The 18,430-nt window shown below is 34.5% G+C and overlaps 1 protein-coding gene across 1 annotated transcript in view; it reads right to left on the bottom strand.

Moving 5' to 3' along the window:
• The window catches only part of Stag2 (stromal antigen 2), a 123,038-nt gene that overhangs the window by 19,487 nt on the left and 85,121 nt on the right, over positions 1-18,430 (bottom strand). Inside the window, 10 exon segments of the mRNA XM_032890418.1 lie at positions 53-154; positions 1,330-1,469; positions 5,196-5,370; positions 5,892-5,984; positions 7,282-7,362; positions 7,465-7,552; positions 7,769-7,839; positions 9,728-9,931; positions 10,525-10,614; positions 10,732-10,824. Of these exon segments, the coding sequence (XP_032746309.1) occupies positions 53-154; positions 1,330-1,469; positions 5,196-5,370; positions 5,892-5,984; positions 7,282-7,362; positions 7,465-7,552; positions 7,769-7,839; positions 9,728-9,931; positions 10,525-10,614; positions 10,732-10,824 (1,137 nt within the window).

The raw sequence follows: 18,430 nt of genomic DNA, 5'->3' as shown, positions 1-18,430 counted from the left end.
TTACCAATTTGATTATTGATAGTCAATTGTGTTACGTAAAGCTGATACTTACCTGCTGCAAACTGAGAATAAGAGTCTTGGCACACTGAATTTTGTCAATCTGCCTTGTTTTACTCATTGTTTCTTTGATGATATCGCCATAATCGTTATAATACTAGAAAATGAAATTGATGCAAATTAGAGTTAAATCTCTTAAAATGATTGGCCAATGAGACTAAGTTTAGGTTAATTCTACAATCACAAAGCAACACATGTATTTGTACATTTCAATGATAGGAAATCTATAGTAGTACTGAAGGTTTAAGATCAGTTCTAAAATATCTTTAACTTAAAAAAATTGAAAAATCCAAACTGTTTAAACAAAGCAGGTATGAAATAAAAAAAGTTACTAAGTTATACTGAGTTTCAAGGCTAACACTAACTTTCTTTAAAGACAATAAATATAATCAATTACTCTAATTGTTAATGAGATAGGTCACCTTACTAATTTGGCTATGGAAACAATTAGCCTATGAACTATTGAGTCTAAAATTTGCATTATATATTACATATTTGCAATTTTTCTAATTTAAAACAGTGGCTTTAACACCTTTAAACAACTATCAAAGATAAAAGAGGAACATACAAGAACAAATTTACTAATTTTTGAGATGTGTCACCTCAAGCAACTCTGGCTGTCCTGAACTCACTTGCAGACCAGGCAGGCCTCATACCAAGAGCTCTGCCTCCTAGGTGCTGCTGGGATTACATAAGAGCCATCATATCCAAATAATATATACACATTTTTGTCATTTCTACCATTTAATAAAGTTGAGGAGAAGGGGTTGGGGATTTAGCTCAGTGGTAGAGCACTTGCCTAGCAAGCGCAAGGCCCTGGGTTCAGTCCCCAGCTCCAAAAAAAATAAATAAATAAATAAAATAAAGTTGAGGAGAGGGCAAATATAGACATACAGTATAAACATCATTCATCATGTCAAATGATATAACTTTAAAACTACTTTTAAATGATGCTACACCTCTTTCATATAGTAAAATATTCTAAATGGAAAATTACTTAGGCTTTAACAGATTACATGAATTTTTATCTGTAGAAAAAAGATATTGGGTGTGATGGCTCAGACCTTTAATCACAGTATTCCGGAGGCAGATGCAGGTGGGCTGAAAGCCAGCCTTGTCTGCATAGGATTCAAAGTCAGACAGGTTAAATAGAGGAGATAAAGTTATGTTTAAGCATGAAATACTGTCCTACTGTGTACTTTCACACTCACCTTCATATACTGGTTATGTTTAAGCATGAAATACTGTCCTACTGTGTACTTTCACACTCACCTTCATATACTGCTTGAAGATATCTGCAGCTGTGTTCATCTCCACCACTGTATATACAATTAGCTTACAAAATGCTGCAAGTAAATTTCTCCTCTTATGCAAAGCTTCAATTTTACTGGCTTCATCCTCCTGCTGACCATCTGGGGGAAGGGATCCAATTATCACTATATCTTGTATTTTACTTCAATCATAACTTAACATATACTATATACTTGCCCCCCTTATTGGAAATTTAAAAGTGGAAAAGTAAACATTAAAACCAAATTTAAATTTGCAACTACTCAAAGAATATACTATATTTTTGAGCTATCAAATGATCATCATGGAAAAGGAACAGATGTAATAAGTAAAAGGAATTGATTATTCATAAAGTGAAGCTCATCTAATGCATTCTTATACTCTCCCAACAGGATGATTCACGAAAAAGACTTGCATATTCAAAAGTAGGTAAAATTTCCCTCTGGGAAAGCAAATCTCAGAAAACCTCGACTGTCATTTCCAAAGATGGTCTCATGCTCATTTTACCTCTGATTCTTTCTCATACATTCTTATTTATCTAAGTAGGATCTCGCTTTATTGCTGTGACTGGCCTAGAACTCCCTAAGGAGATCTTGCAGTCCTTGGAACTCAGAGATTAGATACAACTCTACTTGTGGGACAGACTGGAGGAGTAGACACGAGAACAGACTATGTTCAGAGTGTGCCAGCCAGCCTGATACTGCAATGGTGAACATGGCTACTGTCTCAAAGGTGAGAACTGTTAGCTATATACCCAAGTTAACACACATACAGTAATGTAGGCACACTCACATACCAAGAATTTTCTTATGGACAGATTTCAAATCAGAACTTAAATATAAACACCTCTGGTAAACCCGATACCAAATGGGAAATTTTCTACCTCAATGATTTGGGGACACTAATGACTGAAAGTAAAACATCAAAAATGCTCAGTCTACATTGTATCACCTAAGTTACAATCTAAAAAGCTCTAAAATCAAATTAGAAATGTAAGGTAGAAACATCAAAAAGATTTACCTTAAGCATACACTATATGTCAAAAGAAGTTGCACAGCAAAATTAAAAATGTATCAATTACATTTAAAAAAGTTAGACTGAATGTTATAAATCCTTTTTTTTTTACAGGGTTTCTAGTGTACCCCTGGCTGTCCTGGCACTCACCTGTAGACTAAGCTGACCTCCAACTCAGAGATCTGCCTGCCTCTGCTTCCTCAGTGCTGGGATTAAAGGCAAGGGCCACTACCTTCTGGCCTAAGTAACTTAACTACTATCTATTTACTAACTGACTGACTACCATCATACTGGATAATTTTTACATAATTTTCAATCATTAGTAATATTTGCAAAAACTCAAAATATAGACTACCTCCTACAGACTAAGTTGTTCAAACGAAGAGCATATATATGTATATGTATGTATGTATGTATGTGTATATATATATATATATATACATATATATATATAAAAATGAAGAGTACTGCCTACCACAGACTTTCACAAGTGCCAGCTACCTATTGGTGAATATTATCAATGGATCAAGTTTGGATACATTTCCTATCTATCTATCTATCTATCTATCTATCTATCTATCTATCTATCTAATATGGTATGAATTACAAATCAAGGATGTAATAGTTCACAACATCAAGCATTATATGACAACTGTATAGCAATAAAATGGCATGTTGGTAGTAAGCCGATTAAGCAATGAAACTATTAGACAATCCATGGCTAAATTGTAGTATACAAAAGCAGTCCGCATTCCAACTCCTTCTTACATTTATATATGATAAAAGCACCTACACTTTTTTTCAAGTAAATAAGTGTATTTGTTGCAGCAATCTATAATCAGGGGAAATTAGAAATAATCAAAATGCCTAACATTAGGAAGTATAGGAAATTCTTATATTCAGTGGCTGAGAAAAATTTAAAAGAGTATGTTTTAAAACAGCATTTGTCTGAAAGTTAGCAACAGAAAATTATAGTAAACTTCCAAGTACGGAAATATGTGACAAACAGCAAACTTCTAACAGTGGGTACTTCTAGATAAGAGGAAAAATAATGATATAGGTGATGGGTCATGAATTAGGATATGTTTTAATTCTTTTAAAACACAGACACAGGCACAGCCACAGACAAAGATGGGTGGACATGTCAAGGAATTGAATTTCCTATAACCTGAAGCTTCCTTTCACTTGGAATGGTCTAAACGAAGTCAATATAGCCATCAACCTTTAAAAACTGTATTCCCAAACTTATCTACAGGATTTTAGAATGAAACTATTGAGTTTGTACACAAGTTATAAAAGAGACTCATCTTTCCATATGTACTTCAGATGCTGGTGTCCACTAATGTTGCCAACCAGTTGAATTTTTTCTTTATTGGCACACTTTATACAACCTTCTACTACCTATAAAATTCATTAAAATTATTTGATTTCGGATGTCTTTTCCATTTCTTGAGGAAAAGGACAGTCTCATATTTCCTCATCTCCAAGTAATCTAGTAACCTGTTGAACAGTAAGTCTTTGTCTAGTTAATAGTGAAAAGTATACCTAAACCACCAGCTGCCAGTGAAGGATGAAAACCCAAAGGTGTAAATGTTCAAGCCCATGCAGGTTTTGACACTGTTGTCTACATTAGACACACAGCTACTCTGACATACATGCAGCGGGAGTACCAAAGAGTAGACACCCTTGACAAACTTTTCTACATGGATTTTCAGTCACAGTTTTGGTTACTCCGGGCTTCTCAGTTGTATTATAGATAGGGTTTTATTTTGTGAGCAAGAAGCTCTATATTATTAAATATGGGCCTCAAGCCAAATCTTGAACTTTATGTTTATTTACGAAACATAATTCATCACATACAGTGATTAATTAATATATGAATAGAAATGTGTTGGTGTTTTATTTTCCTTTAAATACAACTTAATAAATTGAAAAGCAGCCCTGCGCGGCTTGAAGGGGCTCGAGACCCCATATGTACAACAATGCCAAGCAACCAGAGCTTCCAGGGACTAAGCCACTACCTAAAGACTATACATGGACTGAGCCTGGACTCTGCCTCATAGGTAGCAATGAATAGCCTAGTAAGAGCACCAGTGGAAGGGGAAGCCCTGGGTCCTGCTAAGACTGAACCCCCAGTGAACGTGATTGTTGGGGGGAGGGCGGTAATGGGGGGAGGTGGGGAGGGGAACACCCATAGAGAAGGGGAAGGGGAGGGGTCAGGAGGATGTTGGCCTGAAACCGGAAAAAGGGAATAACAATCGAAATGTAAATAAGAAATACCCAAGTTAATAAAGATGAAAAAAAATTGAAAAGCAGAAAGAACCAAATATTACTTGGTTTTTCATGACCTCATATTTGATTAAGAGATCTGTCATAGCAACTGGAATATGAAGAGTAATTTTTTAAAAGGCTGAGTGGTTTGATTATTGAATTGTAATTATTCTAACTGTCCCCATAGTCAAGTTTCAAACATTATTTCTAACATTCAAAAATGATCACAAAATACGAAAGTCTATGATATATGAATATACAATAAAAAGTAACATAAATGTCCTTTTCTCCTAAAATTATCTGTATGTGGGCTTTAGCTATTTTAATCCTCATGACTGTTAGGTAGATAAAAACATAGTGAGAAGCATGTACCTAACTTAACATCATATACTCTATAACACCATCGTACACTCGGGACAGAATGAACCTTGCTTTCATGTTGAGTTTGACTACCTGCTGTGTCATACGCGCACGCGCGCGCACACACACACACACACACACACACACACACACACACACACACACACACACACACACACACGAAATTAGGAGAATAAAATTACCTGCACTATTACTATCATCATCCTGTTCAATGAAGACATGATCCAAAATAAAGCTGAGCAACTCAGACTGCAATGAAGAATCAGGAGTATAAACTAATGGCTCTAACATGTCACGCCCTCCAGACATAATCTGGTGACTGAAGATCATCAAAATATCACACAGAATAGTGAAGGCCTGTTAAAATAAAGGGAAATGATGTTCAGTTTCTTATAAAATGTAATAAATAGAATAAAAATGTATTTGGTTTAAGGAAAAAAATATAATTTTCTGTATTTGAAATAATTTAAAAATTGTTAGTATTTTCTTACGATCTTAAAGCGGAAGAGCTTTATTTCTTAAATAACTAATAAGGCTTGCACTATACTATACAAACAGCAATTTCACATTATTTTTTCATAATATTAATTGGGTATATATGATGCCACACAAACACAGGGGCACAAACACATGCAAAATAAGTTTGTATTAAATGAATATACCCATTTTATTATGGACAAGTTCAATATAGTTCTTTAAAGCATAGCATATTAGATATTCTTACTATTAAAAATTTTAAACGGGTTTGTTTGTTAAACACACCACCTTGGGATGGTGCAGCCTATAGAATGTACCAGTCGGTACAAGTCAGGATACTCTCTCAATCTGCTCCAAGCCATTCCATAGCTGAGGTTCCCTCTTCCCAGCTGAGTACTAACCTGTTCCTTAACAGTAGTATTCACGTTGGTTAAGTAATGTTGACATATCTGGCAAAATACCCTCATCTGTTTCTTTAAACGCAGCAAGTCCTCCTGGAAATAAATGTAACATGAATGTTTTAAAATACTGGAAAACAACTCAGTACCTCTTAAAATGCTTGATAACAAACATCATGAATATAACTATAAACTCTACTTGAATTTTTTGTTTAAATTTTTTTCTCATAATTACAAAAGAAAATAAAATCATTCCCCTTTTCCCCAAATTTCCAAAAAGTGCACATCAAAGTACCCAGTATAAATTCTTAAGTACCACTCAAAAGATTCTAAGTCAGTATACTACGAGATAATTTGTAATCCATGTTTACTTCTGCATTACTTCCATGATAAAGCAGTGAAACCAGACTGCTTCCCAAGAACAGATAAATAAGTACAAAAAATGAAGTATGCATCCATAATAAAATTATGCCATTTATAGGAAATTGAGTGGAACTGGAGAACAGGGTAATAAGAGAAATAAGCCAGAAAGACAAATATTCTAGTTTTCCCTTATATGCAGCATCTTGGAATAACTACTTCTACAATTTTATGTATATACAATTTGTATAAATGAGTTTATTATAAATGTCGAAAAGTAACAATGACACAGGACTACAATAGGAAGGTAGTCAACAATGAAATTATAAATTTCATATTAAAATAATTTATGAAATTTATTAAAATATTATAAAATCTAATCACTTTTTGAAATTGTTTTAAAGGTTCTAGGTCAAAAGTACTCAATTGTTCTACAAAATTTATCTTCTGGGTTTTTTTTTTCTTTTCTTTTCTTTTTTTCGGAGCTGGGGACCAAACCCAGGGCCTTGTGCTTGCTAGGCAAGCGCTCTACCACTGAGCTAAATCCTCAACCCCTAAAATTTATCTTCTTAAGGCCGGAGAGACAGATCAGCAGTTAAGAGCACTGACTGCTCTTCCCGAGGTCCTGAGTCAATGCCAGCAACCACATGGTGGCTCACAACCATCTGTAATGGGATCTGATGCCCTCTTCTGGTGTGCAAACATACATGCAGAAAAAATTCATACACATAAAGAAATACATCTTTTTAAAAATTACCTTTCTATATTTTAAGAATTTCAAGAATTTAACAATTTTAAGAATATGGAAAGTCAAACTATGTAGTATTTCCTGGTGAACAAATTATAATCCCACAAATCATCCCTTGATGTAAAACATGTTCAAGTTTTCATTGAATACACAAACTAGAACTATGACTACATCTAGTAAATTAGAAATATGGATGACTTCCTGGACTTTGCTCTTCCTAAAAGTCTAAGAGGGCTGAAAGTAAGGGGTGTTAGTTAGTAAGAAGTGCAGTGAACGACCACATACCTTTGTAGAAGTGCTTTCAGTGATCTTAGCAAGCTGCCAAAGGATTACATAGTGAGCACACTGCAGTGCGTGAATAACAATCTAAAGAAGAAACACAAGATCAAAGGTGAAATTAAGTCACAACCTTTCACTGTCAAAGCGCAGCATATCCAGTAGATATGTCACATAGAAATAAATAAAAACCTGCTCAGGCATATCTCCATTTTCAATTCCGGTTTTCAAGAGTTTGTAATTACAAGCAAACAAATCCCACTTTGAAAGATCATGGGCACTGTAAAACAAAACAAAACAAAACAAAACCATCAAATTAAAGTATATTTTAAAAACTAAGCCTAAACATAGTGTTTCAGAATATAATATGCCTTTAACAAGAGATTTATTTAGTTAAAAAGGAGGAAAAAAGGAATTTGAAAGCATAATAACCCACAAAATACAGTTATTTTGCTATACTTTAAAAAAAAGTCGAAAACTCACAAATTCAACTTACTTATGAAAAGCAGTGATCCTCTTCAATGTAGACAATACCTGATATGCATCATCTTCGTCAGGTTCTTCTCCCTATGAATTATTAATTACATATTAAGAAATACCAAAATAATCGGCCAAGTGGTGGTACATGCCTTTAATTCCAGCACTTGCAAGGAATCTCTGTGAGTTCAGGGACAACATGGTCTACAGAGTAAGTGCCTGGAAAGAAAGGGCTACACAGAGAAACCCTGTCTCAATAAAAAAACAAATAATAGTAACAACAACAATAATAAGCAGCATAGTGGTACTGTTAATTCCAGTACTTGGAAGAGAGAAACAGGCGGATCTCTGAGTTCAAGACCACTCTAATCTACAAAATAAGACACTGTCTCAAACACACACCCATCAAAGGAAGACTGTTTCTCAGTCATTTTCATTCAGATCAAGTAAAGAGCTACCAAATAATAAATCCTAGGCTATTGAAATGGAGACATCACTTTAGGAGGAAAAAAGAGTAAGAGACTAGAACCCCAAAAGAAGCTTCATCATTCAAGACCTCTACCTGCCAAATTTAGGACAATGTAGCTGAGTCAACATAAGATTGTAAACCGTGGCATATAAGGACTGAGAGAAAAATAGAATGTTGTCTTCCCTTCTCCAATTATGTAATACAGTTATGAAACTTTTAAATAAGTTTTCTTCTTCCTAGTACTAGATACACTGCTGGTAAAGAAACACACAAGATGACAAGAAAGAAACCATGTAATATTAAAGGAGGTAAATAAATGAAAAAATAGTATCTAAGAGAAAGAAACGGCAAAACCATACAGAAATTGGCCAAATCTCATGATATATACAAGTTCTGACTGATCACATTTTAGAAGATTATGAATCCAATTATCTAGTTACACAGAAATACACCATTTTATACTTTAATTTTTCCTAAAAATAAAAAGTTAACAATAGTTATTGATTTAAAATTATTTTAACTGCATTCATTCTGAGCACACAAGTTTTAAAATGTGCCAAATGTAGTAACTGTATGTGAACATATTTATATAATAATCCAATTAGCAAGCCTTAAGCCTAGAATAATACTACACATAAAATGTTAAATAGTATCTGGAAATACTTGGGGGCCATCAATAACAAGGTGGTATACAAAAGGCCTTAGAATAAAGCTCTGGCTGGCCTGATATTCACTGTGTAGTTTTAACTCTTCTGTCTTGGGTTCCAGAGTACTAGGGTTATTATAATTGTTAGTGAGTGCATCCATTCTTACTTTTGGACTTTACAAAGTTCACAACTTCTAACTGCTGTGAACAGTATCAAGAATTTCTGCCTAGACAAAGCAGCAGACAACTACAATCTTAGCTCCAAAGGTAGAAGCAAGCAGATCTGTATGAAGTCAAAGGCAGCCTAGTCTCAATACAAAGCCTGCTCAATACAAAAGGCTAAAGGAAATAAATGGACAATTACGACTTGACTAAGATAAAACACACACATACATATACACACATATATGCATTTCTAAGAAAAACAAGTCACATTAAAAATAGTGTATATCTGAGTACCAAAATAAGCCTCCTTAAAAGTACAACATAAGAAACTCCAAAAACAACACTAATCATAATAGCAACTTAATAAGGGACTGGGAGGATTACAATGGCTTTACCTTCATCAGTCTAATTCTATTATCTCTCTTCTAATAGCCAGTTTTTCAACTAAGATCAGGCAACTATCCAGTAAATTTCTTTAGAAAAAAATGGAAAAAATGCAAGTCTTGTCTGCCATCTTTTCAAAGTTGTATATTCTTGGTTGGCAATTTTGTATTTTAGTTGAAAAGTAATAGCAGTCTGATGATTCACAGAACTAAAGAGACTCACCAACACAACACTAGACTATCATAAGACTAATGCCGAGTGACTAAGTTACTGGAAGGGAAGGATCCGACAGATAAAATAGTTGTAACATATACCTCTTGCAGAAAATCTTCCAGAAGCCGGTTAAATTTATCTGCCAGTTCATCTATCAGCTGACTTCTTGAAATATCTACTCTGTTGAAGATCGTGAACTCTTCATTACATAATGCATGGTAAGTTTTAGAACATGCTTCCAAAACATCTGTGTCTGTGTGCTTCTCTACAATATTTCGGATCTGACGCAATAAGGCATCCAAGTGCTGAAAGAGAAAATGTTTCCCATTAAAGCTAGTGAGGTGCGAGGCTAAGGAGCTAGGGCAGGGACAGAAGGTATGCCTGTTTTGTGTGAAGCCATACTAAAGTAGGCAACGCTTAGGAAACCACAACCGGGGGCAGTTTTAAACATACTCAATATCTCAGAGACAGTTTTCAATTTTGCATACACATTGATTGACCCATACTTATTCCTGCAACTTTAATGGAAATAATATCTATCTCACAGTTTTGGTAAGAATATTAATATCTGTAAAGAACTTTGAATGGTTACTGGAGCAAATAAAAAGTATGTTATAAATACTAAATAATGCTAATAATTCACAACAAAGAATAAGTATAGATGATCAATGCTATTGGTCAAAGAATGTGTAAGAATGGAAGAATAGCTATAGTCATAAAGCAAAACGGAAGCCCATTTACACATTCTCTAATGTAACTGGTCTAAAATATAGAAGACCTAGTCAGTAGATATAGTTTCTGTCTAAATAGTACAAAAACATATGTATAAGAAACTGTATGATAGAGTAAATTGAAATAGCATTTTCCACTAAGATTTTATATAAAGAAATCACCTTACCTTTTCCAATCGTCCAGTGGTGTAGATCTCCAAGTCAAAGTATTGAGGTAACTGCAACAAATTGGTCACCTTTTCTGCATCTACAGAGTACTTTTGGGGGAAAAGATAATGTTGAAAACATTATAACAATGCTGACTAAGCATAGGCTGTGCCATTTTGAAAGAATCTGTGATGTATGAGAAACACTAAGTTATCACCACAACTTACTTTTGCTAATAATTGTGGAAGGGCCACAGCAAACAGCTCGGTGATTCTTGTTCTGTCATCCAGCTGTGTCTTCTTCTCCTTTGCTGTTAGCACCTGAAGTAACAAAGATTTCCATAAACATCTACACAATTGCGGTGTTAAGACCTCAAAATTTAATTAGTACAAATAAAATAGTAAATAATATTTTAAATTATAAATACAATGTTTTGAGAAAGAAATCTGCATTATTATAGCCCACGCTGGCCTCAATTCATTCCTTTTCAGCCTTTGGAGTCATGGAATTATTAAGTACCAACATATCCAGTCAAAATTTCCCTAATATAAAACTTTAGTAACCAAAAAAAAAACACTCATTATTATGGAGGGAACAACTGGGTGCAGTGGTGTACAGTTCTCAGGAGTCTGAGGCAGGAGGACAATAGTGAGGTCCAGGCTATTCTAGGCAACTTAGTGATCGAACACTATCTAGCCAAGGCTACATAACAAAATACTAGAGAGAGGGAGAGAGATTAAAAAATAAATTTAAGAGAAACCCAAATAAAAGTAACAACCACAAAAAAAAATTGAATAGTCTTAGAATGAAGATCAAAGTCTCATTAGAGAAAAAATGGACAAGCAGCACTCTCCAAAATCCCCTACAAGAAAACTTCCAACCTTTGACATTAAAAACAAACAAACAAACAGGTTGAGAATGGCAAGGGAGGATAGCTTTGAGCAACAGGCTCATGAAACACTAGAAAAAATACAGAAATATTGAATATCACACACTAGAACAGACAGCTCTGAATACTAACAGTAGGGAATTGAAAAAATGCCCCCCTCAAAAACCACCACTAGATCCAATAAATAAAATAGAAAAGGAAGCTCCTGTAGCAGGGAGGGAGAAATCCCAAATTTTTAGACGAAAACCCAAAAAGTTGCTTAGTGAGGGTTGGAGACATTCCATGTGCTGTCTCTGCACCGGTACCTATGAAAGCAGACACTGAGGGACCATACACTACATCTCCGCAAAGACGCTGCTTGGCTACAAGATAAGAAAACACAAGTCCAACACCACCCCATACTCTAAGAAACAAGACAAGAACCACAGAGACAGGGAAACACTCCTCAGGAAGTGATGTTTAACTGAAATTCAGTGGAGAATGCAAACTCAAGGCTCAGGTAATAAGAAATTTCCAACTACAATGGTGAACTCAAAGTAGTAAGAGAAATTGGAGACTCTGACTGAGGTGGCATCTCCCAAGTGAAGGCTGACTACAGGGTAGAAAGAAGCTCAGTTCTATGGCAACCTGCTTGAAATCCATTGGCATACACCAAAACAGATCAACCAGGTTAAGCAGGTTTCAGTAGGACATAGTCTGATTACTCTCAAATTGGCAAAGTTAAATAAACCCCGCATCTCGTCCTTATAATTAACTAAATATATTTAATTATATTTTTTATTATTTTAATGATCTTTAAAATAAATTTACCGTAACAATTTCTCAACTCCCTGCTTCAAGTTACCTATCCCTCCTCAAGTATATTTTTATCTCTGTTAGACTAATTCCAGGTCATACAAAGCTCATTTTCTTTAAATTCCTATCCTCGGTAACTAAGACTCTACTGCACACTATTCTATAATTGTTCTTTTAGTCTGCAAATGTTGTTGAATTTCAAAGACTGTTACTCTATGTTCACACCAGGCCTGTCCATTACTAGATAGGGTAGTTATCACAGTACTCATTACTAGATAGGGTAGTTATCACAGTACTCATTACTAGATGGGGTAGCTATCACAGTACTCTCTTGCAGTGGTGCTTCAGCTCAGGTGTCCTCAGCATGTGGACTGAATGACTGAATGATACAATCTAGTCCTCTCAGAAGATAAACCCTAAAAGACTAACGAGGACATCTCTAACAAGCTAAACCAAATATATAAATCCCAATGCAGAACCACAGTACACATGAAAATCATTACTCCCCACCTACCCACAATAGTGGCTTCCAAATACAATGAATTAGATAAAACAACAAAAGATTTTTTAAAAATGGCTTAATAAGAATGCTCAGCAAAACCAAAGAGGACACAAATCAATTTTGTGATAAATTCAAAGAAAAAAAGCAAATGAATGAAATAAGGCAATAGAATAAAAATTCAATAAAGCTAGAAACAATGAAAAATTCAAATTGCAATGTTGGAAATAAAAAAATGTGAAGTAGACAACTTAGCAGACAGCATCATCATGTATAAAGAGGATAAAGTGGAAGACAGAGGACCCTGGTTCGAAAACAAAATAACTGAATCAGAATATTTAGACAATAAAAAATTTACCTAATAAGAAAATGCAAACATAATATGTAAAGTATACAAAAGATTGGATTTAGCCAGGTGACTTTAATCCCAGCACTTGGGAGGCAGAGGCAGAAAGATCTCAGAGTTCCTCGCCAGTCTACGGAGTAAGTGCCAGCCAGGACTGTTGCACTGAAAAACCCTGTCTTAAAAAAAATTTAAGATTGGACTCTTGAGAATCTTGCACATACTTGTAAAACAAGTTCAGGAAATAGAAAACTAATAAAATCCTAGCAGGAAAATTCCCAAGTTTATGGGATGATATTGCCATGCAGGTGCAAAATACATTTAGAATGCCAAAAACTGACCAGAACAGAAAAAATTTCCATATGTTATTATACTTAGAAAACTTAGTATATAAAACAAAGAATAGTGAAAGCTGCAAGACCAAAGCATTAAATCATATATAAAGGCAAGCCAACGAGGATACCAGTACTGACAACCAATGTGTCTAAATGCATAGATCAACCCATATAAAGCTCAGAAAGAAACAACTAGGACAACAGGCAGCCCAGATTATAGTACCCAGCAGTACGGAAGCTACATAGCTGAAGCAGAAATAAACACTGTTGATAGAAACACAAACTGAAGAAATAAAGACATCTGAGGAACACTACAAAAGATAATGGGAAGATAACTTACATATATGAGAAAGAAACACACATACCACAGCGAAGAGTAAAATGTACTAAATCAAGAGATGAAAAAACACACCAACACTGCAACAATGAGATTAAGGGTGCAGTGTCTCTAAATGGTAACTCTGAATGTTAGTAAACGCAATTCTCTAAGATAGAGGCTACAAGTTTGGATTAATAAGACCCATTTATTAGCTGATTCAAAAAAAAAAAAAAAAACCTACAGCTTCCCAACACTCCTAACTTCTAAAGACAAAATAACCCGTAAGGATAGAAGGAAACATCCTGAGTAGACGGAACTGTGGAGAAAGAGGTTTAGCTAGCCATATCAATAGACAAATTAGACTAGAAACTGACATTACTTGCAATAAATCACTTCAAATTAAGTAAACACATCTCTCAAGATGTAACAACTCTAAACAAACATACATATATTTCATAAGACAAACACAACTGGATGTAGATAGAATACTAACATCCACACAGTGAAAGTGGAGAAGCCAACAGCCTCGTCTCATCAAAAAGGTGATTAAATAAGAATAAAAAAGAAATCAATCAACCCATCAACTTATACTCAACAACGATGCATCAGGGCTAAACGATAGTAGAAATCAAATAGACTCAACACTATCTAAAGAATATATACATCCCTCTTAGCAGTCCAGAAAACACGATCATGATGTAAGCAAGTCTGAACAAATAAAAGGAAGTACAAGTCATTTCTTATATTCTAGATATTAAGAGTGGGCTAAAACTAGAAAGCAACAGCCAGAGAAACTAAAGAAAACAGTATCAACTTATGGAGACTAAACAAGAAAATATTGAATGATGAATCAGTCACTAAAAGAAAGGAGATTCATTTTGTTTGGGTTGGTTTTTTTGAAAGAAGGAAAAATTTTAAATTTTCAGAACAAGAGGCATAAAAATGTACAAAGAAACCAGTTCTAGAGATGCTTATAGCCATGAATGCCTAGCTTTTTTTAAAAAATTAAATAGATTTCAAAAAACTGGGGACAAAGAAAAAAAAAAAAGGACAAGTCAACCCAAAATCAGTAGATAGTAATAGGTCAGGGAGAGGTTGAAGATGACCTGGCAGTGAAGAGCAGAACTGAACCCAAGTTTAGCACCCAGCACTACATCAAGTGGGTGACAACTATCCAGTTCCAGGGGACTCTACCTCTGTGATCACTTGGACCCACAAGATACACATAAACACAGACAACCAAACATACACATAAATAAAAATCTTTAAAACGAATACAAGGACAGGAATCTGTGAGATAGAACTGTATAGAGGAATAGGGTAAAGTATTGAAGAAATTACATTAATCCCAGTCCAGGGTTTCGACAACAGCCAAGAATCAAAGGAGCAAAAAAAAAAAAAAAAAAAATCATTCATTAAAAAGATAAAGTCGGCAAACCTTTAGCTAAACTAACCAAAAGAAAGATGGAAAATCCTACTGACAAAATTAGAGATACAAGGGAGAGACATTACCACAGATACTGATGACATAAAAAGATTCAACTGGAAATAATTAAAAACAGATTCTAATAAATTCAAAAATGTATGAGATTGAGAAACTTCTAGACTAATGTGATCTGCCAAAATTAAACTGAAGAGATAGATAAACAACTTAAACAGACCTGTAACAATGAAGTTGAAACTGCATTAAGTCTCCCAACCAAGAAGAGCTCAACGCTACTAAACTAAAACTATTTATTCTACCAGACAGAAAAAAAGGACATACTAACCTCATTTTATGAAGCCACTGTTATTCTACTATCAAAACTGGAGAAAGATACACACACAGAGAGAAAACTATAGGTCAATTATATTGATGAAATAGATGTAGAGATGAATAGGATTCATTTTGCAGACTCAAGGATAATTTGACATGTGTGAATAAACAAATGTAAAAAGCTGTCACAAAAATACTCAAGGACACAAGTTACATATAAACAGAGACAGAAGTGGTTTTTAACAAGGCCTAATTATCCAACCCCCATGATAAAATCTCTGAAGAAACTATGTACCCCAAACAAACCTATAGTACAGGCTGTGGAGAGGATTAGCAGGTCAATGTGCTTGCCACATAAAAAGAGTTCAATCCCTGGAATCCACATAGATAAAGATAGGAAGATGTGTCAACACTGTACTAAATTGCTAAAAATGCAAAGCATTTCCTACGACTGTTATTCAATGTAATGCTTCAAGTCTTAAAGCAATAAAAAAGAAATAAAAATGATATAAATAGAAAAGGAATTAGTCAAATGATCTGTATTTTCAGATGATATGATCTTGTATGTAAAAACAGAGTTCACCAAATATTATCCCTCCTAAAATTGATAAATACACTCAGCAATATAGACTACAGAATCAACATATAAAAACTCAATTGCCTTTGATATATAAAAAAGTAACAAAAACAAACCAAAGTAAGAAATCAAGAATAAATCCCACCTCTTAATAGCTTTCAAAAAAACCAAGTATCTTGAATAAAACTAGCAAAGGATATCAAAGACCTTTATAATATTTTTTTCATCATTAAGAAATTTTTAAAGAACTAAGAATGCACGACCTAAACAGGTCATCTATATCACTTGCTCCAAGACTCATGTAACATTGTAGGAGTGAACAGAAAGCTAGAAGATGATGAGGGGAAATGTTCCAAAGTTTGTTTTCTCAACATGGTGTTGCCAGTGCCCTCAGAGCAGCTGTGATTACCTGCACAAGACCAAGTCACGCAACATTCCCTAAGAGACTGAGGAGAGGTTCATAAAGCCCTGCTAGGACTAAAGGAGCTACTAGGGGTTAATAGTTGTTCCGCTCACTGGTATAGTCAGGTCCTTAGGTGGCCTCAGCTAAGGCATTTATCCTCCTCATGTTCCCATAGGAAACCCGAATGAATAGTGACCCACAAGAGAAAAAAACAAAAAGCTAGGAAAGAGGAGGAAGTTCAGTAGCAAGGAGGACTCTAATCAGTGTAAGTAATGATATGCATCATATACGTGTATAAAAGTGAGAAAGAACAAGCAATGAAAGTGAGAATTAGAATATCAATCAGGATATAACTTCACAATGCAAAGACAAAATATTTATAGGTACCAATCAAATGGCAGAATATTGTATTCTTTAAATGCAATAGATACATAGATATTTTTTAAGAATTCAAAGATGTAATAGTGAAAAAAAATGAGATTCAAAATATTTTTAAGTAGGACAAAGGTGCCCAGAAAGCATGTGGACACTCACTGGAAGGAAAAATCCACTGTGAAAAGGATTACTTGATATGTTTTTCTTTATATTCATATGCATTAATTTTCCTCAATATATGTAAATTGCTATTCTAATGAATTAAACTTCTTTATAGCTGACAATAAAGAGAATGAGCTGGGCATGGTGGCAGATCATCTTTAATCTTACCATTGGGAGCTAGAAGCAAATGGACCCTTTGAGTAAAAGGACATCCTGGTGTATAATAAAGCAAGTTCCAGAACAGACTGGGACTGTTGCAAGAAGGTAGAGAGAGGACAGAAAAACACTAAAAGATGAACAGACTTCCTATATTCACAAATAGGCAGAAATAACATCATGAATTTGGCTTTACTGCTGAAAGTAATCTACAAATCAATTTAATTTTTCAAAGATTACAATGACATTCTTCACATAAACTAAAGAAAACAACCTTAAAATTCACAAAGAAGCACATATGACATCGGAGCAAAGAGAGAAATACCAGAATTATCAACACACCAAATTTCAAGATATCCTATAGAGGCACAACAAAAAAGACAGCACAATGCTAATACAACATCAGACAAGGGGTAGTTTGAGGGCTTGAAAGTCAAACACACTTTAACAGACACCTACAACCACCTGATTTTTGACAAACATTCCTGGAAAATACAATGGAGAAAAGATAGCATGTTCAATAAATAGTGCTGATAGAAATAGATATCCACTTGTAAATAACCAGAGCTATATCTGTATCTCTCACTATAAAAATCAGGTCACAATGGGTCAAAGATGTAAATTTAAGGCATGAATGTCTGAAGCCATGGAGAAAAACAGAGATGCGAGATATGGCAATAACTTTTAGAAAGGACTGAAAGGACTGAAAAGCTCAGGAAATAAAGGTAAGAATTAAGAACAGAACGATGCAAAATTAAAAAAAAACTTCTTCACCTAAAATGGAACTGAGTGAAGTTGTCAACATGCAGAATGGGAAAAAAAAACCATAAGTGGAATAACTTAATGAGTGGACAAGACTCAGATCAGGAAGTACAAATAGTGAACAAACATGAAATTATGTTCAGCAAACCTGGCCTTCAAAGACACACAAATTATGACTGAGATCCTATTTCACCCTAGTCAAAATTGCTACAACTCTAAGAACAGTTAACATATGCTGACAGAGATATTTTCCTCAGATATAAAGAATAAAGGTATAAAAGAAAATGAACTCAATTGGAGAAACTATACAAAATGACAACCTCAGAAGAGCAGATAATCTGTATTTTCTCTCATTTGTGAGTTCTAGATATTCTGTAAGTACATAAAATCATATGTGAATATAGGAGCTGAGTTAGAAGCAACAGATCTGGAGGAACTAATGAAAATAATAGGAGGGAAAAGAGATGGGGAGATATGCCAAGCAGTTAATACTTGTACGGAAATAGACCTTTATAAAAACACCAATGTAAGCAAATACTAATTTATTTTTAAAAG

Source organism: Rattus rattus, chromosome X (genome assembly GCF_011064425.1).
Source record: "Rattus rattus isolate New Zealand chromosome X, Rrattus_CSIRO_v1, whole genome shotgun sequence".
In the NCBI taxonomy this organism is placed as follows: Eukaryota; Metazoa; Chordata; class Mammalia; order Rodentia; family Muridae; genus Rattus; species Rattus rattus.
Note: the sequence above shows the minus strand (reverse complement) of the source record. Positions and strands in the feature narration are given on the sequence as shown.